We start from the raw sequence: 19,234 nt of genomic DNA, 5'->3' as shown, positions 1-19,234 counted from the left end.
TCCCATCCGTTTCCCATCAACTATTCTTTCCTCGTTCATATATGTCGTTCATTTGAGACCGCAAATAGGATCCGTTTCAGTCTGACAGGAGACAGAAACTAGGTTTGACGCATCAACCTATCGACCATAATATCCTGACGGAGAACCCAAAAATTAGCGATTCGATCCATACCAATCTGCAGCAGACCACAAGCGCGGGGGGACAGCAGGCTTTCTATTACCAGATTGCTCATCACCGTAGCCGTAGCCAGATCTACTTGTATCTGCTACATACGGATATGGCATCTGAAATCCTGGCGACAGGGGGGTAGGGGGAGGTAGAAACGCAGGCATGCCACTGGCTCCCAGAAGAGGACGAGGAAATTGGTCACCACGGAAAGAAGGTGGAGCCTGAGAGCCATGGTAGTTTTGCTGTTTATGGATATAACCTCCCCAGCTGGACATCTCGACAGGACCACTTCTTGCCAGTGTACGCTGCTGGGGTAAGAATAGGGTATTTCCGGAATATTTTGTAGCATAATGAGATTCAGTACCGTATTGTCTTTGCTGCGGAGCCTGAGACTCCTCCTTTGCTTGCTTCCAGGTGGTGTAGTCGGGGACGATAGTCTCTCTCAGAAGACGGACGAGGGCATCAGGCTTGAACTTTGTGGCGGCGTAAAGATCAGCTCGGGGGATAATGCTAAGTAGAAATGTAATATCACGGGGAACCACAAATGGAGGAGCGTTCCACGAGGGAGTGCCCTGTTGAAGTCGCTTCTGTTGGTCCAAGCGTCGACCGGCGGCTCCCTTTAAAGGAGACTCGCCACGAGCTAGTTTTCGAGGTCTATTGAGCTCACTCTCCACATCTTCAACAGGAAATGGGCGCTTCGGGGAGTTGGTAGTGACTGCTGTCTGGGCGTATTGAGGTCTGGGACTGCGGCTAGGTTCTGGCGCATACTGGGGACGAGGGCTGATTTGCATAGCAGGCGGTGGGTGTTCGATAGACTGCATTACACCCTTAGGCCGAGTCTGGGTGGCAGGAGAGACGATAAGACGAATGCCCGTCGGCTCAAAGCCTACGCCGCTGTACCGTGAGGCAAATTGGGACAACTTCGGGTCCTCGGGGAACAGCTCCGCCATACGTGCCTCCAACTTGCTAATCTGGGATAACTCGCCGTATTGGGATTCATATTTGTGGAAGTACGCGTAAAGCGGCTTCGCCTTGTGTACGCTTTCTGGCTTCGATGTCAACTTGCTGACCACCATCTCAAACGTAACACGGGCGTCTGTGTGGCAATTAGCACGGAATTTGCGGTAAGTTCCGGAATTCTTACTCGTCGTATCGTTAATGGACAACAAATGCTTCAAATATTCTAGTGTGAAAGCAGCATCTTCGGGAAACAGCTTTGCTCCTCGCTCGAAGATCTTCGTGCCAGCCGGGTCCTTATAGACGTGATGTTCAATAAGAGCAGCTGCCACATACACATCACTCGTTATCTTGCCACGACCTCTAGCATCAGCAAAGACCTTTCTTGACCCACCCACTGCCTCTTTGGGATTGCCCTTGCCCTGAATTCGGCGCATGGCTCTCATGAGAGCAATCCATGTGAACGAGATGGTCTTTGAGAGCAGTTCAGTCTGTGCTGCGTAACTGTCCTTGATCTCCTTCTTTTTGGCGGCCTTGGCTATTTCCCTGTACTCTCTCTCTGCATCGTTTTCCTCTTCGTCTTCGTCCGCGTTAGTGATGGCTCTGATGGAGGCATCGACTGGATCAACGTAGGGGGTCTCATCGACCTTGTCTGCTTCAAGCTTCTCCTTAACCTTCATAACCTTGTGCATCTCGTACAGAGTTTCGAGCAGCTGGTCAAAAGGTGCTCGAACGATTGCACCGCGCTCGGCAAGGCCTTTGTCAGATTCGCCCGTTGCTAGTGTAGATTCCAGACGATCAGCTTTCTTGAATGCAACCAAGCAGCTTTCCGGGTTGGCAAGAAATCCATCATTGAGGAATTGATCTCCTTCCTTCTCCAAACCATTATTCAAGCACCAATCAGCAGCATCGACCCAGATTTCGGGCCAGAATCGAAGGGCCATGACTGCTTGCTTGTAAACATACAAAACTCGCTGCCTATAAACCTCGGGCTCCTCCGACTTTAAAACCAGCGGGTCTTCTTGCTCCCACGAGATCCATCCCTTCCAGAGTTGCACCTGCTGCTGGTATTCTTGGTACCCTTCGAATCCGGGAGCGGGAGGTAATCTAGGTAGAGTTGCTCGCACTAGTCCGCGGGTGATGTTCTCCAAAGCTGTGTTGGCACTTCTGGCAGACATGTACGAGGGAGACTTTTCTTGGAGGAATTTGCGACCCTATGTGACATTAGTATTCCGGTTCTAGTGAAAGCTAGGAGGTGCAACCAACAGTGATCTTGTTGAGACTCATCTCAAACTGGTCGTATTCCTTCCACAGACCGTTCAACGAAGACATGGGGACATTGATAGCACGCTGGTATGCCTTTCGGAGTAGGTCCATCTTCTGCTGGTCTTGCCAGCTGCTTCCACCAATTTGGCCGGGCGCACTACGAACGAACTGGATATATTCCTGCCATAGTTTGCCTGAGTCCTTGTCAATGCCTATGCTACCCAAGACAAAATCGTAAGACTGATTGACAGTAGTTCGTGCCGTTCCAGTTACATCGTTTGTAAGGTCGTTTCTTCGGCGAATGTAGTTCAGGTAGACGAGCCAAAGTTGGACGTTGGCGACCGTCAAGAGGGACTTGCCAAAGAGACCTTCGGCATAGCTGAAGTTGTCGTTCTCCAACTCCATCTCTATGTAAGCAACCCATAATTCCGCCTGTGATGCATTAGTACATGGCACTAGGAATTGTTTCAAAATGCTTACAGATTGGGGAAAAACTTTGAGGCATCGCTCATACACGGCTCGAGCATCATCGATCTTGTTGCGCTTTCGATGTTCCGTGATGAGAGACAACCAGGCGTCAATATCACCACGAGGGTCCTCCTTGATTCGATCCTCAAGAATGCCGATTCGGTCATGCGGAAGACGAGCCTTTGGAAGAGACACAACTTGTGCGGGAGCTGCAGAAGTAAGTACCTGTGCTGCTTGAACTGGTACAGAAGCACGTCCAGTATGGTTTGAGTTCACGGGAAGAGTAGTGGGAGATTGTGCAGCCGTTGAATCACCTTGATTCTCGGGGTTGGTTGGCAGATCTTGCGAATTGACAGAGTTCTGGAGTGGAGAAGGGGAAATTGCTCGATTATGAGGGTTAGCTGCTGACTGAAGAGCTCCAACCTGCACTGCTGTTGCTGCATCGCACTCCTCATCCGAGTCGTCGGCGATGAATCCTCCCACGGTCTTTGGCTTCCGCGTCGATCCTCGCGAACTGGATCTGGATCCCCCTTCTGTAGCAATGGAAATTGCAGGAAGAATAGAAATAGAAGCCGGATCATAATCGCCCCCATCGGAAGCCACACCAGATGCCGAAGGAGATAAAGCACGAAGAACTTGGTCATCTGCAACATTTTCTCTTTTGACTTCTTGATCGTTTGTATGCTCAGTATTTGATGGAAGATCGCCTGTGGCGGCCCCAATTGCAACCTCATCATCCCATGCTACACTGTCTTGCCCTGCCTGCATTTGATGTAAGAGAGCGATCTCTGCATCTTCCTCCGCCATAGTAAAGAGTAGGTTTGGGGAATCCGGGAAGGTCGTAGTTGGGACTTAGCAGTCGGACTTGAGGGGGCTGGGAAGCACGCCTACTGCACTGTCTTGTCGCAAGTCAGTTTGGTGTACCTTAGAAGCAGGGAGAGTTGATGGACCTGTCAATCTTTGAAGGAAGGCGGCACTTTTTGCACTAGAGAGCTGTCGTGTTTGACAGAAGATGATACGGAAGACGGTGACTGGGTTGGAGTCGTTCACTGCCGCGTTCAAGTATCAAAGACTCTGCCAGGTCGGAGCTAAGCCAAGACCAGGTTAGCGTTGAGGATACATACCACGTGACTAATATATCTTGGCAGGGTTGAAAAACGCGGTGTGGGACCAAATGCCAAAAACGCGCCTCCTAACCGTCCAACGGGCCTTTCTCGCGTTCTATTTGGAGCACCGTGCACTCGCTCTTTCATTACAAACAGACCCCCTCCCTTCGCCAACGACGACGACAACAACAACAAACAAACAAACAACAAGAACAACATAGCTCGAAGCAATTTTGGTCTCAATAGAAATTATAATCTACAACTTCCAAGATCCAACCGCCAACTTCCATTGCACGAACATCGCAACACACATCAAACTCTACTGCCTCCAATATGTCGGTCGTATCTCTCCTCGGCGTCAACGTTCTCAAGAACCCAGCCAAGTTCGGCGACCCGTACGAGTTCGAGATCACCTTCGAGTGTCTTGAGCCCCTCCAGAAGGGTATGTGACACCGCAGATGGAGCAAAAGATACAAACAAATACTAATCAATTCGCATCTGGCAGATCTCGAGTGGAAGTTGACCTACGTTGGCTCTGCTACCTCGTATGCCCTCTTCCTCTATTCGTCTGACAGAATCGCAGCTAACAACAGCAGCGATGAGCATGACCAAGAGCTTGACTCTCTCCTCGTCGGCCCCATCCCAGTCGGCGTCAACAAGTTTATCTTCCAGGCTGACCCACCCAACACCACCCGCATTCCAGATGCTGAGATCCTCGGCGTCACCGTCATCCTCCTTACCTGCGCCTACGACGGCCGCGAATTCGTCCGAGTCGGATACTATGTCAACAACGAGTATGACTCTGAGGAGCTCAATGCGGATCCCCCAGCCAAACCCATCCTTGAGAAGGTCCGCCGCAACGTTCTCGCTGAGAAGCCCAGAGTCACCCGTTTTGCCATAAAGTGGTACGTTAGGCAGCCACCTGGTCATTGCTCATCTGCTAATCTGGATCTGCAGGGATTCTGAGGCCTCTGCCCCAGCCGAGTTCCCCCCCGAGCAACCCGAGGCCGACCTAGTTGCTGATGGAGATCAATATGGAGCTGAGGAGGCCGAAGAGGAAGAAGATGAGGCTATTGAGGGCGAGGCCGCTGCTGCTGACCCTGATGCCATGGAGCAAGATGCCGAGATGGCTGGAGCCGATGGTGATGCTGCCGATGAGTCCGATGAGGGTAGTGAGGACCTCGAGGCTGAGAGCAGTGGAAGCGAGGATGAGGAGCTTGAGGAGGAAGAGGGTGCTGGCGAGGGAGAGGGTGACGCTGATATGGATATGGATGGTGTTGAGAAACCAGCTACTGCTAAAGGTGCTGTTCCCCACCAAGTCGACGCTGTCATGGCCCACTGAAGCAGTGGTATTCACCCACATATACCCCGCCATAAGCAAGCAGCACACTTTTCTCTAAACCATGTTCGGAGGGCATTTCAATGCTTTGGAGCGAAAGGACCTCACCTCTACGGAGATATGGAATAACGATTAATAACTGTCAGTACACTTTCGTTTTCAACGCAAGATACAACGTGATATTTGGTATGCCCGGCCCTTGAAACGGATGTCAGACCCATCTGCCAAAGACTGGGCCGAAAGTCAACCTTATCATCCCAGCTTCGGTAGATTCCTCCATGTTTATGGTATCTTGAATAGCATCCAACCTACCATCCTATCCCATTCCTAAGAACGACAAGCAAGGCATCCGCCCACTTTCAATCAACGTCAAGTTCAATATACGGAGACAAGGTTGAAGTTGGAAAGAGGAGAGACGGTGATTTCCTAGGTTGTCCTTGCTGTATGATAACCCGGTATAAGAACTAGTATATGGTTCCATTAGTCAGATACAACACACTTACTATCCTTACGAGAAAATCCGGTCTCGTCCGAGTCTTATAGGACCAGGTAGAAGAAAGCTCTCCCTATTTTTCTAGGCATAACGTCAGCTTTTTGTGGTATTACAATGAGCTCGCACGATTGGGGGTTGACGTGATTGGAAAAATGGTCACCAAGGAGATTCTCAAAGCAGGCCATAGAAGATATTCGCGATATTTCGCCTGGATGATTATCGCCAAAGATGGCGCTTACATATCTTCTATGGGCATGGAGAATACTCAGCTATGTTAGTTGACGTAACAAGCGTAATCGGATTTTTCGTCCATGACAGCAAAGCGAGCGGATTATAGGTGCACGGAAACAGTGAGCGCTCTACCTACAGGAGTCTTCTTGTATACCAGCTGCTCATCGAACTCCCCCTCCTCCTCCTCCTCCTCGAGGTCAGGAAGTTCCAAGTCATCGCACAGCCGCGCTCGTAGAGCGGAATTTTATCACGGCAAGGGATAAGTACCTCCATTAGTTCTTCTTGGTTGTATTTAAGAAAGAAAGAAACATTGACGTGGAAAGACCTTGGGGTTTACACACGTAAATGACAGGTTTCCCTTCCGGGAAGGAGCACTAGTGTTCGTGACTTCAATCCAGTAAAAGAGAAACACAACTCGACGACGACAGGAGATAGCGTGTGTATCAAAGCTGAAGTTCCTCCAAGGTAGATAGTAATATTCTATCCTTGATTGAATTTTCATACTATTCTGCATCTCGATTGATGTTTTTAATTGCCTGTTACCCAACGCTCGGAATTTCAGGTCAAAGATGGCCCACTTCGTCAACTGACAGATAGAAAACTCACGACGCTGTAGAGCGAAATATATTGATAGAATAAGTGGACAAGGAGGAGGAATTCAGATATAGGGCAGTAAATACGTATATATATATACCAATGCACATATGATAACATGTCAGCAAAGGACTAGAAGCAGCGAGCTCCATGAACATCCCATTCCTGGCGCCTGACTGGCCCCTTGTTTGCGAGTTCTCACCTTGCCTCTTGATTTTCATGGAACAAAGCTCAGCCCCCCAAAATTCGGTGACAGTCTGAAACCTCCATTGAAGATGACCCTTTCAAGTCCCTGCTGGGCCGCGGATAGCCAAGCTGCAAAGTCTCCACATGAAGTATGTAGCTCTGCACCTCGCTCGCAAGATCCAGAGCGGTATTCGTGAACGGTGAAAGCTGCAACAGCCATTTCTCTGATAGAAAAAGTAATACCTAGATGATCCAGATGTCAATCAACTTCAGTTCTGCGCTGCAGCAAATGCATTATCTGGCCCGGTGGAAAGTTTCTGTATCAGAGCCGATCATTAAGGCGTAGCAAAAATGTGAGGCCCTGAGGCTGAATATCTCATTTGGAAGACGAGGCTCCGGTGGTGGCACTAGCATTCACCTTCATTCACCTCGAAGCGGACCGAACTCAAGCGCCGAGCCCCGTCCATTCGGAAGGGAAAAAATCGCCCCAAAAAATTGTTACTGGGTCCAAAAAATACCAAAACGTTTGCAAAACGAAAAAAGGGCCAAAAAAAATCAAATCAACTAAATAACTACGAATATACAAACTAGAGATACGACGACATCGCATAAGGGGTGCCTCGGCATACGATCGAACCGACGTGGATGTTAAGCACGCCGTGGTATCGTACCGTCATCGGACAAGTTAGGAAACCCTTATTACATCTCATTACACACCCCCTGGGCTGAGTTAAAGTACCAACTTTGGTGTTGGGGTACAAGTAGTCGATATTGAATTATTGGATTGTTTGTTTGTTTTGTTTGGGTGGGGGCTAGTTTAAGCGAGTTTTTAGCCCTCCTGATTGGTCTGAGCGGATGGAATTGTGTTTGGCTCTTGATCCCCAGGGCTGTCGCCCAGACTATATGTGAAAAGCGAAGGGCGAGAGACTCACGCTGGGGGAGGAGCAATATGTTGTGGCTGTTTGATTGGTATATGTCTCCTCGATGGGTCGATGTAATACCAGTGCCCAGAATCCTTCGACCACTATATCTGCTCTCTATTGAACACAATTCATGACATCGTCCGGAAGGAGACTACGATCGTCAAATTCACAACACCGTATTCCCAAGCTCATCCATCCTGAAGTGAAGGTTTCTACGATTCTCGCAAAACGAAAAGGACATGCAAGTAACTCCTCTCAAGGGCTAGAGCAGCGAGACATAGTCAGAAGCACCACATCATTTCGGTCCAGTCAGCAAGTTCTTGGACAGCTCCAGCGAGGAGTTGTTTCACACCGTCCGGCTTCCTCAATATCGGAATATAACTACTCGCCGCCTCTCTGTCCGTACCTCCCGTTTCAGCATCACTCGCCATGTTATCGAGTATCAATAGCCACAGCAACTACTCCGCCAACTCACCAGCCCATTCATACCCTCTCTCTTTCCGGAGGTCCTGATAATCATCGATCAGGCTCAGAAAGAAATTGTCACTTGCGTAAAGCCAGCATCTCGGTATCAGGAACCATCAGCACGGTGGAAGTGCGCCGTCGAGAGTCGAGACCGGAGCGGAGAGAAAAAGGAGAGGAGGAGGTCAAGAGGGACGAGGTGGGGGGGGGGGGGGGGGGGGGGGGTACGCAGCCTTGAGCGGGATCTGTAGTGGAGGTAGACGGAGATGGAGTTGGCGGTACCGGTTAGGAAGGTACCGGTAGCGATATGATCATAAGAAGCGGAGTTTGAGGATGAGTTGGCTTTATATTTGGATCTAAAGACGTCCCTGATAGCGCCGTGGCCGGTCGTGCTGCCCTTCATACGAATGATGGACAACTACATACGATTAGGTATATCTTGCGCTGGGGTCGTTTTTGAGAGAAGAGGTGTCTCGGAACGCTTTTATATCACCTGAGCGAGTTGGCGGAGGGGGCAGGGCAGGTAATCGGGCCAGGCGAGACCGCTTCTGCACTCAGGAGACGTGTATGTATAACAACGAGCCAATCCAATCTCCACAACCCCAGAGCACGATTTCCCAGAATCCGAGAGCAGAGCTACTAAACACACGCATGACATCTCTGGCTCTAGCGGAGAGAGAGCGTGAATTTATCCTCGTAGGCGGGTTCTTGGCATGGTTTTCTAGGAGATCCTTTGACAACGATTGAGAATACTCGCTGTTGTGTTGGTTGATGGGACAGCAAGCGGTGATTCTGCGAGCTAATTTGTATTTTGAAATGTTCGAGGAGGAGATGCTTGAGTCGCTGCAAAATCTGCTTACGGGGTTGGGTATATAGCTAGAAGGGGCATGGAGGTAAGGATGTTTCTTGCTGACTGTGACGCATCGAGGTTTTGGCGACAGGAATACGGTGAGAGAGGTGGCTGGCTCAGTGTGCACAGCATCGGCTGGCTCTTGGAGCAATCAGGTGGAGATTTGTACGGCGTTTGTATGTATGTACGGCACCGGGGTTTCAAGGCTGATGCCCACGGATCAGTAATCGAAGCTGTTAAGAAGTCTGCAGGAAGATTCACTTATTTGCAGACCTCATCATTCTATTACGGCAGCATTAGTTTGATGTGAAAAGATAAAACAGTGTAGAATATATGCGCTGCGTTGAACACGCATTGCGGGGTATTCTTCTATTTCATCACTCACGATATGCATCCGCACCCAACAAAATACAAATGAAAACAGCCCTGGTAAACAAACCATGTTACGCAGTTGATAGCAAGTTACTTTTTCTTGCCCTTGCCTTTCGCTGGACCCATAGCAGCCTCTCTTCGCTTCGCCTCACGAGCTTCGATCTCTGCCTTCTTGCTCTTCTCAGCCTCCTCTCGTTCCTCTTTCTCGGCCTGGCGCTGTTAGCATGGTAGCAAGTGAGAGAATGGATTGTACATACCTGTTTCCGAGCGGCCTCAGCTTCTCTCTTCTCCCGAATCAGCCTAAGCCTAGCCATGTCCGCCTTTGCCTCATCCGTCTTGCCCGCCTCGTGCATCTTCTGGTATCTCTCCTTAGCCTGCTGTGCCTGCACCGCCTCCCGCTCTCTACGGCTCAACTCTGCAACTGGCTTGCCCTTGCCCTTGCCACCCACGCTCATCTCCTTGACGCCCTCAGCTGCCTCTTCTACGCTGACTGGTGCAGCACTGGCCTGCTTTCTCGAAGCCTTGGAGTGATTGGGGTTGGCAGGCATATCCTCGTCCTCGCTTTCCTCCTCAGAGCTGGTTGGCATGTCGCCCGGCTCCACGGTTTGACCCTTCTTCTTACGGATGGCAGCCTCTTTCTTGGCCTTTGCGGCTTGACGACGCTCCTCGCGAGTCATAGTTGGCTTCTCGGCATCTTCCTCCTCTGATGAAGACTCCTCCTCTGAGCTGGACTCTTCCTCGGATGACGATGCGTTGGGGTCTTTCTCTGCGATTTCGTTTCCGTCAGAGTCGAGGGGACGGAGGTTCTTGGAGAAGTGCTTGCCACCTAGAGATGTTCAGTAATTTGTATGTGTATATCAAGTGTTAGTAGAAGTACCTCCTCGTGTGAACTTCTTGAATTTGCCGCCTCGGCCACGGGCACCACCTGGGGGTCCTCCTGGCGCCATGATTGATGCGACGGAGGTTGAGTGGGATGTGTGTGAGGTACAGATCTTTGGCAAATTCTGTGAGGTTTCCCTTCCTCGTGGTATGATGTCGTGAATTGTGTTTGGGCCAGCGATGGTCGAGTCCAATCGAATGGGGGGTAATCTCTTCGTGCCAGTTTACCCCTCCAAGACGCACCCATTCTGGGTCAGGTCCCGCTAAGCTTCTTGCAAGCAAGCGTGGTCAGCTGACACTGGCGCTAAAAATTTGGTTTATTAACATTTCCGATCTCATACTCTTCTTCTCTCCTTACATAAAACACGATCCTTCATATTCACTCTGGCTTACGCCCACACCATGGCATGTCTTGGAGGGGAAAGTGGAGGAAAGAAGAGAATCTACCGTCATCATTATACACGGGCCTGTGGCATGCAAATGCGTTGGGTACGGAGATACAGATTAGACGGGACAGATCATTCATCCTGAGGATTCGGATTGGAGTTGGATTGAGGTAACACTCTGGGCAAGGGCAAGCTTTGGCTTTGCATTTCCCACAGGTAATTGGTCTGCCTGCTTGTCGCCATTCATGAAGTGATTGATTGATTGGCTTCGGCACTGCCAGCCTCCTGCCAGCCCTGCTTTGGGCCGGGAGATAAAGGAACGGTTCCAGTCAAAGAAATTCTGGTTCGATTCTTTGGTATCCAGTCCGCATTTCATGATGTCCGCTGCTCTGCATGAGCAACTTGATCTCTTTATCCGTACTGGTTCTTTCTGAGCGACATATCTTAAAAGAAGGGCGATAAGTTTCTATCCTAGAATTTTATATCTGACCAGCAATTCCAATCATTGCATCTACTATCATTCTACCATTCGACCGTTAAAGCATTACACATACACACATACACAGTTATACAGATTCACGACGCGCTGAAACCATGTCTTCTTGTGCTCATGGGTCCGGTTACATGTTCCTACCGCCAACACTTGAGTTTCTTGCAGAGAATTTCTGCTATATCGCTTCGGACCTAGACATCGACCGCAACCTTCTTAGATGTCGATTCTGCGATCTTGTCGAAACTTGGGCTCAGTGCGACATCGCTGATAATGAAGGCAAAGCCGCTATTACGGACCTTGAAGCAAAGATCATAGAGACCAAAAAATTGCTCACTTCAGGCAAAACCAAGGAGGATCTGACCAATATTCTCCCCACGTTGAAGAAGAAGCTCAGTGCGGTTGTCTGGGACACGGATATGAAGATTATAGATGCGTGGAGGCCATATTGGGCAGTCTGGGGACCTGGAGATGGCCCGGAACCACGGAACGAGATTGTCGAGGAGCCAGTTAAAGAGGATCTCGAGATCCACGATGATGAGGAAGATGAGGAGCACGAGGAGCACGACGATCATAATGATCCAGACTTTGAGATGGACTTCCTGTCAGAGAAGCAAGAGGAGGAATTTGAGGCCAAGCCTAAGAAGGTTGGCAAGAAAGGCAAAGGCAAGAAGCTCACTGCTCCTGGACCGAAACCGAGTGTCCCAAATGGTACGAAGAAGAGGTCGAGAGTTCCGGAGTCGAAGCCGAAGTAGTCTGGTCGGTAACTCTGGACCTCGGAGTGGGCTCTATGCTGCGGTAGTCTGCGTTTTTCCCTCCCAAATGTTTTTGTTTTTTCATCTCCAACTTGAGACTATAATATGCACTGCAAATGCCAGCACTCAAATGCTTTACCAATCTACCAAAGAGCAAACATCCAAGCTTGTGTGAGATAAATGCCCAGCATTTCCAAGAAATGTATCGCAATCACATGACTCTCCCCTTTAACAGCGAAATGAAGGATGAAGCCCAAGACTTCTTTCTCTACAACCTTCCAACTCTGCAACCCACATAAACACCATGGCGGGCTTTATACGAGGAAAGCAAGCCGGTATCCAGAATGATCTTTCTGTTGGCATTCTGCCAGAACTATTCGCTCCAGACGACCAGGCGCGATACGGAATAAACTCTCAGATCGGGTGAGCTGCTCCCTTCAGCCTTACGGACCCCGCGGAGATGAGACTCTACTAACAACCCCCACTCCCAGCTCCCTAGCTTACGACCCCGTACAATCTCTCCTAGCAATAGGCACGAACGAGTCAAAATTTGGCAGCGGTCAAATTTATATCTTCGGCCAAAAGCGCGTCCAAATTGTCTTCACGTTATCTCGCCGAGCCTCAGTCAAAACCTTGCAATTCTGCTCCGACCGTCTCATATCTCTAGACTCCAAGAACGAAGTCACAATATGGGACCTGGTACAACAGAAGAAGCTGGCGGGATATGCGCCGCCTGGAATCGTCACAGCGATGGTAACCGACCCTATGCTTGACTGGGCTTTGATCGGGCTGCAGAACGGGGAGATCATTGCGTACGATTTGGATAGGGAAAAGCTGGCGCCCTTCCGATTGCCGAACTTCTGGAGGGAGAGGAGTCCGAGGGCGAGACTGCTGAGTCTGGTGTCTATGCAGCTGCATCCGAGGGACATTGGACAGCTGTTGATTGGGTATACGGAAGGGGCGGTGATATACTCGTTCAAGCAGATGAAACCCATCAAGTACTTTCACTACGAGGTGCCTGTCGGAGCGCCAGGTGGAAATCCAGACCCTTTATCGCATGGCAAAGTACGGACACCGCAGCTGAACCAGGTCTTTTGGCATCCTACGGGCACCTTCATTGGCACTGCATACAATGATGAGAGTCTAGTGTTTTGGGACCCAAAAGATGGCCGTGTCTTGATGGCTAGAACTTTGACAGACTCTCATGTTAATGAGCCCGGTCAGCAGTCCAAGAGTTTTGGAAATACACCGGGCACATACGCCATCAAGGAGCCATTCGCGAAAATCGCTTGGTGCTGCAAAGCCAACCCAGATGATACTGGTCTTCTGATTGCTGGCGGCTTCCCCAATACTGTCCCAGAGAAGGGCATGTCATTCCTCGAACTAGGTCCTACTCCAATATACGCTACTTCGCCATGGTCAGTATTATCTGCTCACTTTGAAGCGAAGAAGACGCATCTACTGCCCACTCCCCCAGGAGCTGAGGTCATTGACTTCTGTCTGATTCCTCGGACATCACCTCATTTTGCCGGGGCTCAGGATCCTATCGCCGTTATCGCATTGTTGTCTTCGGGAGAGCTTGTCACGTTGACATTCCCAAGTGGATACCCCATATCACCTACCAATCAATTACATCCTTCCGTTTCCTTTGTCCATCCTTTCGTTACGACTATGGCTATGGCGCCGGTTGATCGCACACGCTGGTTGGGCATGATCGAGAATCGCCAGCAAGGCCCTCTCTTAGTACGTGGTGGTGCAGAAGGTACAAAGAACCTGCGAAGATATGAGTCTCGAAATATCCTGCAAATGGCACACGGCGACGGCACTGTCCGAATCTGGGACGCTGGTCACAACGATGAATTGGAAAACAGTGCTGTGCTACAAGTAGATATTGCCAGAGCCCTTGGTCCATGCGACGATGTCAATATCACTTCGCTGAGCATGGGAGCTAGTACTGGGGAGCTGGCTGTTGGTGTTGCGACTGGGGAGGTGGTTATCTATCGATGGGGAACCAACACATACTTTGGAAGGGAGGCACCACAATCTCCTCCGAATGTGCCTGGTGGTATCACAGATATTAGTTCTCGAGCAGAGTCTTCGCTGAAAGAAGGTTTGCAACCACTCGTGCTATACGACCTGGGCAAGGGCCCTATCTCAGTTGTAAAGATATCAGAGGTTGGCTTCGTAGCTATCGGCTCCGAGGGGGGATATCTGTCAATCATCGATCTCCGAGGACCAGCCGTTATCTTCAGCGCTGACATGGCCGAGTTCATCAAGTCGGACAAGCGTAGCAGTTTCTTGAAGAAAGGTAGTAGCCAAACATCATCCCAACCTGACCGGGCAGTGGTTATTGAATTCGGCGTCATGACCCTCGAAGGGGACAACTATTCTAGCATTGCGTGCTTTGTTGGCACAAATCTTGGAAAGGTCATCACACTCAAGATTCTACCGCAGTCTAATGGAAGTTACACTGCTCAATTTGCTGGACTTTCAAACCTGGCCGACAAAATCATTTCGCTCTCTGCCATCGTGGCCGAAACTGGAAAGCCCGCACCGGCCACTGGAGCTGCCGTCGGAGCATTGAGATCCGGTCAACAAACCCACGGCACACTTGTAGCTGGTAAGCTTGACATGACTTGCTCAAACTGTAAAATGATTAACACATCTTCAGTATCCCAAACAGAAGTCCGCATCTTCAAGCCAGCAACCGCCAAGGGCGCTCATAAAAGTTTTGACAACACCCTCTGCGACGCAGCCAATGTCGTCGACTTCGATGGCCGTGGCCACGCCCTCGTCGGTGTCTTCGGTGATGGTACCACAAAAGCATATTCCCTCCCAGCTCTCAAGGAAATCAACGCCGCCTCACTCCCCATGCTGGACAAGACCCGCACCACAAACTCTATCGTGTCCTCCTCTGGCGACATCTTCGGGTGGACAGGCCCATCAGAGATAGCCCTGCTCAGCGTCTGGGGCACCGGACATCCACTCCCAAGCTCCAATGACAAGATCTTCAACCCTGAAGCGTTGATCCCTGCGCGCCCCACCATCTCCAACATGCAATGGATCTCAGGAACGCAATACGTATCGCCCACAGACCTAGATCTCCTCATCGGAGGCCCCGAAAGGCCGCCGAGTAAGCGGATGATGGCTGCTGCTGCAGCGGAGGATAGAGCAGCCCGCCTGGGGAGCCCAGGGTCGAGCCGAGCGCCAGGAACTACTAGTACGGAGGGCTGGGGCGACTACATGACAAGACAACTGAATGAGAGGACGGAGAAGCTGAATATTCTCGGTGACACGACGGATAAAATGACGGAGAATAGTCAGGGGTGGGCGAACGATGTGAATAAGATGGTCTCGAAGCAGAAGCGGAATATGCTTCTGGGCGGGATCACTGGGAAGTGGTTCTAACTTCTCGAGATCGATTTAGGGTTGGGTACAGGCGCAATTTGGATTAGGGATGGGGGGCGATGGGGTTTGGCAGGGTTTGTTGCGATTATGAGAGATGACTTCGAGTACTGAAGCGAGCGCCCGAGCTCTTTCGGATATCAATGAAACATGGCGGATTCTTTGATATTCTTCATTATCCACATCTGTAGGAACGTTCATCCTTACCATTAATTACATTGACGGCCCCTACCTAAGGAAGTATGGAGCGTCGTGTCGCGTCGCGTCGCGTCATGGGAGATCAGATCAGGTAAAGTCAGGTCAGCAGCAAGCAGCAAAGCAGATTTTTCCAATGCAAATTTTTGTTTTCTTCCTTCCTTCCTTCCTTCCGTAAGTAAATGAAATTCCTTCCCTCTCCCCCCTTCCATTTCCCTTAACAGAACGGAAGATGAAAAGTATGAATCGAATGCGTGAATCGAGAGCTAAGAAGTAGGTAGTAGTAGTAGTGCGATCGATAATGCGGAAGATGAACTCACTCACTCAAGCACTTGAGCACTCACTCAAGTGTGCTGCGCTCTCCGTCGGGATCCTGCTGCATGCAGCTAGCTGCACGTGTTTGTTTGGTTTGTTTGGTTTGTTTGCTGCTTGAGGTGAAAATGAAAGTTTTGATCAAAAAAGAAGGGGAAAGGAAAGAACGGAAAGAAAAGAAAATGGAAAGAAAAGAAAGAAGGAAAGAAAAGAAAGAAGGAAAGAAAAAGATAAGCGTAATTGTTGGCTTGCTTAGCCGTCCACCCACCTGAGTACTGATCTAATCTGCTAATCTGCTAGCCAATCTGCCCACCTAAAGCTTCTCTCTCTTTCTCTATATATGCTATGCTATGCTGTTCATTCCGTTACGGATTGAGAAGGCTGGGCTGAGCTATGCTGGGCCGAGCTGGGCCGAGCTGACTTGATTTAAGCCGCTGAGAGGTCTACCTCCTTCCAACTTTCCGACGAGGGAATGGGGGGGTATATGATAGGTGCGAGGTACTGAAGAGATGATGTTGCGCATATACCGTCACGCCCCGATTCCGTTCTCTTTCCCCTCTCTTTCTCACGGCATGGAAAATCCAAAATCGAGGTCAAGCTTCAGCTCCAGCTCCAGCTTCAGGTTCAAAATTAATCAATGTAATCAATCCCTCTGATTCTGAATATCTACACAATGGTATTTTTTTTTTGTATTTCTTCTTCGACCCTACCCTAGCCTACGTTACCTACCTACCTACCTGCCCTATCCTACCCTACCCTACACGCCCAGCGCGAAAGCGAGCTAGAAGAAGAATATCGCCGCCACCTAGAAAGACCCAGCAGGGCTCAAGCATGCAGAGCCCGATTCTGCGGCCCGCATGTTACGTAGGGAGGGGCTTGTATTGGTAGTACCCGGTACCAGGGCTTTCAGCGCTTCCGCGGGCCAGACCCAGGCAGGAGGCCATGTTGAAGAAGATGTCGATGTTGCCGTACACGCCGCCGAAGAGCTCTTGGCAGGGGCCCATGGCGAATACGGGGACGTCGGTCAGGGAGTGGACGCCCTGCTCTTCGATTCTGTGGGGGGAATTTTGTTAGCATATATGCGATTAATTGTTTTCATTTTTCATTTTTCCTCTCCGGGGAGGGATGGCAAACGTACGTGCTGATGGTCCCGTTAACGACAAATCCGTCGGGGTTGTCAGTCGGGTTGACGTAGTAGTCATCGGGCATTCCGTCGAGGGTGGAGGCTGCCTGTCGAGGCCCGTCCTTGTGGACCTTGTAGTTCTCCCGGATATCGGGGTGAGCGGCAGGGCCGTGAGCCAGCGTGTATCGCGGTTCCCAGTTGACGGGGAAGTTGACGCCGGAGTTGTAGGAGACGCTGGCGTTCGTGACGGTGTACTGGGAGAGTCCCGAGCGTTGGTAGGTACCAATAGCTTTGCGCTTCTCGCGGTCGCTCTCCTTGGAGCTGAGGTACGTCGTATCGGCGGAGCCGAAAACGTCGAAGCCGTGGCCGTGGTCGGCAGTGACAATTACCAAGGTATTCTCGAGTTCGCCGAGAGCTTTCAGCTTCTCGATCGTGGCCTTGACGGTGTCATCCAGCTCCAAGAGATCGCCGAGGGCACGATCGTAGTCCAGAGCGTGCATCTGCTTGTCGATCGAGGCCGCCTCGGACATCATGAAGAACCCCTTGTCGCCACCTCGCTTGTGGAGGATGTCGATAGCCTTGAGCGTCATGTCTTTGAGCCCGGGTAGATCAAGAGCTGGCTCCTTGTTGCCAGATGGGTCGTTGGTGTTCTTCTTCAAGTTGGCAGTGTAGACGTTTCGATCCAACCAGACTGGCAGATTGTTAGTGCTGAAGACGCCCAGAGCTTTGGTGTCGTTTCCCAGGGCTTCGAGGCTAGTCTTGTTCATGGAAACTGCATATCCCTCGCTCTTGAACTCCTCATAGTAGTCTTTGCCCTGGTAAGAACCGCTTCCAGCAATAAATTGACCGGCACCGGCACCAAAGAACACATCAGCTCCAGTGTATTTGGTCCAAGTGTAGTTCCGCACTCCGCGAAGAGATTGTTCGATCAAAGAACCGTACTCGGAACGCGTCCTGCTATGTCCCGTGAGGGCAGTTGGGGTAGCATCAGCAAGGAAAGCTGTGCTGACAACGCCAATGGCACTTCCCCAAATGCGACTGAGCAGCTCAACAATTGTCTCGACCTTGGGGTCATCGAACGGATCAGCGCTGGAGTCCCCGTAGACTCCCAGGGCGTTCACACTAGACTTGTGGCCAGAGTAGAGAGCCGAGGCAGAGTTGGCGGAATCGGTTATGTAGCTGTCCAAGGAATGGGTCTATGCAAATTAGGCGAATTGCTCCCACGCCAAGGTTCAAGTCTCACCATCTGATGTCCCAGCACGGGGAACTTGTCCATCTGCATAGTGGACTGGTATTTTCCGTTGATACTCTTGTGGCCGATCAATCGAGCAGCAGTGATCTAGAAGGACACGAAGGAGTCAGTATTTGCCTGTGTAGGAAGTTTTGAGGAGAAGGATAGGCGAGGGTTGAGAGGCATTGTCGCCGCTACCTACCATGTTCGTAGTCATCCCGTCACCTGGACGGCGTTAGCTAATGATCACCTTCCCAGAATCCCATTGAACTTACCAATGAAGAGAATGACATTCTTGGCCCGCTTCTGCTCCTGGAGAGGGCGGACGAGCCAATTGGCGATAGTCTGGGTGCCATTGTAGTAGTCGAGAGTTACCACATATTCTCCAGGCTCGTAGAGAGCAACTCGTCGGTAAGCCTTGGAGGTAACGCGAACCAAAGAGGGAGTCTTGGCGTCTAGAGCAAACAAGTCCTCATACCAGGTGAAGTTCCACCGCTCCAGAGCCGGCTCGGCGATGTCGAAGAAGCTGGTCACAGCTTTTGCTGGTCCGCCAGCTTTGGCAATCGTCAAGCTGAAGTCTGGGTCTGGGATGCCTCCGTTCGCTTCTGATCCATTGACAGGCGCGTGAACCTAGCCAAGCGTCAGAAACAGAAAGTTCTCCACGTATAAGTATAGATGAGCCAGTTGGTGTCGACTGCCCACTGCACACCAACCTCGACACGGATATCAAAGTACTGCCCAGCCAGGAAATCAGTCTGATCGGGGGGAAGAACGCAACCTAGAGCTGTGGTGGGAGTCAGCAAGGGGAGATGGGAGTAGAATTTGCTTGCTCAGTTATGTGCAGTAAGTAAGTAGGTAGTACTTACTGGGACATGCTCCGAGGCGTTGGAACGTTTGTGCAGATGTCCAAGCGACCGACGATGCTGCCAGCGCGCACCTGAATACCGAGACGGAGAACGAAACCATGATGAGATGAACGAGTGTGGATGGGAGAGACTCCTGCAGACATAATGGATAGTCAAGATCACCCAGGTTCTATATG

General features: G+C 50.6%; 6 protein-coding genes across 6 annotated transcripts; 3 read left to right on the top strand and 3 right to left on the bottom strand.

Annotated features, from left to right (window-relative positions):
* Positions 1-117: 117 nt before the first annotated feature.
* L3040_003599 (uncharacterized protein) lies at positions 118-4,185 on the bottom strand (the record flags this gene model as incomplete). The annotated part of the gene is made up of 8 exons (XM_007297216.2): positions 118-134; positions 534-1,265; positions 1,314-2,340; positions 2,393-2,824; positions 2,873-3,622; positions 3,752-3,759; positions 3,811-3,909; positions 4,164-4,185. The coding sequence occupies 8 exons, from the start codon at positions 4,183-4,185 to the stop codon at positions 118-120; spliced, it is 3,087 nt and encodes a 1,028-aa protein (XP_007297278.2).
* Positions 4,186-4,299: 114 nt separating this feature from the next.
* On the top strand, positions 4,300-5,308 carry L3040_003598 (uncharacterized protein; the record flags this gene model as incomplete). Its single annotated transcript, XM_007297215.1, has 4 exons — positions 4,300-4,408; positions 4,472-4,511; positions 4,563-4,871; positions 4,924-5,308. The coding sequence occupies 4 exons, from the start codon at positions 4,300-4,302 to the stop codon at positions 5,306-5,308; spliced, it is 843 nt and encodes a 280-aa protein (XP_007297277.1).
* A 3,887-nt stretch (positions 5,309-9,195) lies between these two features.
* L3040_003597 (uncharacterized protein) lies at positions 9,196-10,363 on the bottom strand (the record flags this gene model as incomplete). Its single annotated transcript, XM_007297214.2, has 5 exons — positions 9,196-9,250; positions 9,306-9,326; positions 9,511-9,626; positions 9,674-10,242; positions 10,294-10,363. The coding sequence occupies 5 exons, from the start codon at positions 10,361-10,363 to the stop codon at positions 9,196-9,198; spliced, it is 831 nt and encodes a 276-aa protein (XP_007297276.2).
* A 912-nt stretch (positions 10,364-11,275) lies between these two features.
* L3040_003596 (uncharacterized protein) lies at positions 11,276-11,926 on the top strand (the record flags this gene model as incomplete). Its single annotated transcript, XM_007297213.1, has 1 exon — positions 11,276-11,926. The coding sequence occupies one exon, from the start codon at positions 11,276-11,278 to the stop codon at positions 11,924-11,926; it is 651 nt and encodes a 216-aa protein (XP_007297275.1).
* Positions 11,927-12,230: 304 nt separating this feature from the next.
* L3040_003595 (uncharacterized protein) lies at positions 12,231-15,334 on the top strand (the record flags this gene model as incomplete). The annotated part of the gene is made up of 3 exons (XM_007297212.1): positions 12,231-12,349; positions 12,418-14,546; positions 14,598-15,334. 3 exons carry the CDS (start codon positions 12,231-12,233, stop codon positions 15,332-15,334), a joined length of 2,985 nt encoding a protein of 994 aa, XP_007297274.1.
* A 1,364-nt stretch (positions 15,335-16,698) lies between these two features.
* L3040_003594 (uncharacterized protein) lies at positions 16,699-19,158 on the bottom strand (the record flags this gene model as incomplete). Its single annotated transcript, XM_007297211.1, has 7 exons — positions 16,699-16,891; positions 16,977-18,157; positions 18,205-18,300; positions 18,395-18,417; positions 18,468-18,822; positions 18,906-18,976; positions 19,059-19,158. 7 exons carry the CDS (start codon positions 19,156-19,158, stop codon positions 16,699-16,701), a joined length of 2,019 nt encoding a protein of 672 aa, XP_007297273.1.
* Between the last annotated feature and the right edge of the window lie 76 nt (positions 19,159-19,234).

Source organism: Drepanopeziza brunnea (assembly GCF_022702325.1).
Source record: "Drepanopeziza brunnea f. sp. 'multigermtubi' strain 214-2 chromosome Unknown ctg5, whole genome shotgun sequence".
Lineage (NCBI taxonomy): Eukaryota > Fungi > Ascomycota > Leotiomycetes > Helotiales > Drepanopezizaceae > Drepanopeziza > Drepanopeziza brunnea.
The sequence above is the reverse complement of the archived record's forward strand: the minus strand, read 5'-3'. Positions and strand labels throughout refer to the sequence as shown.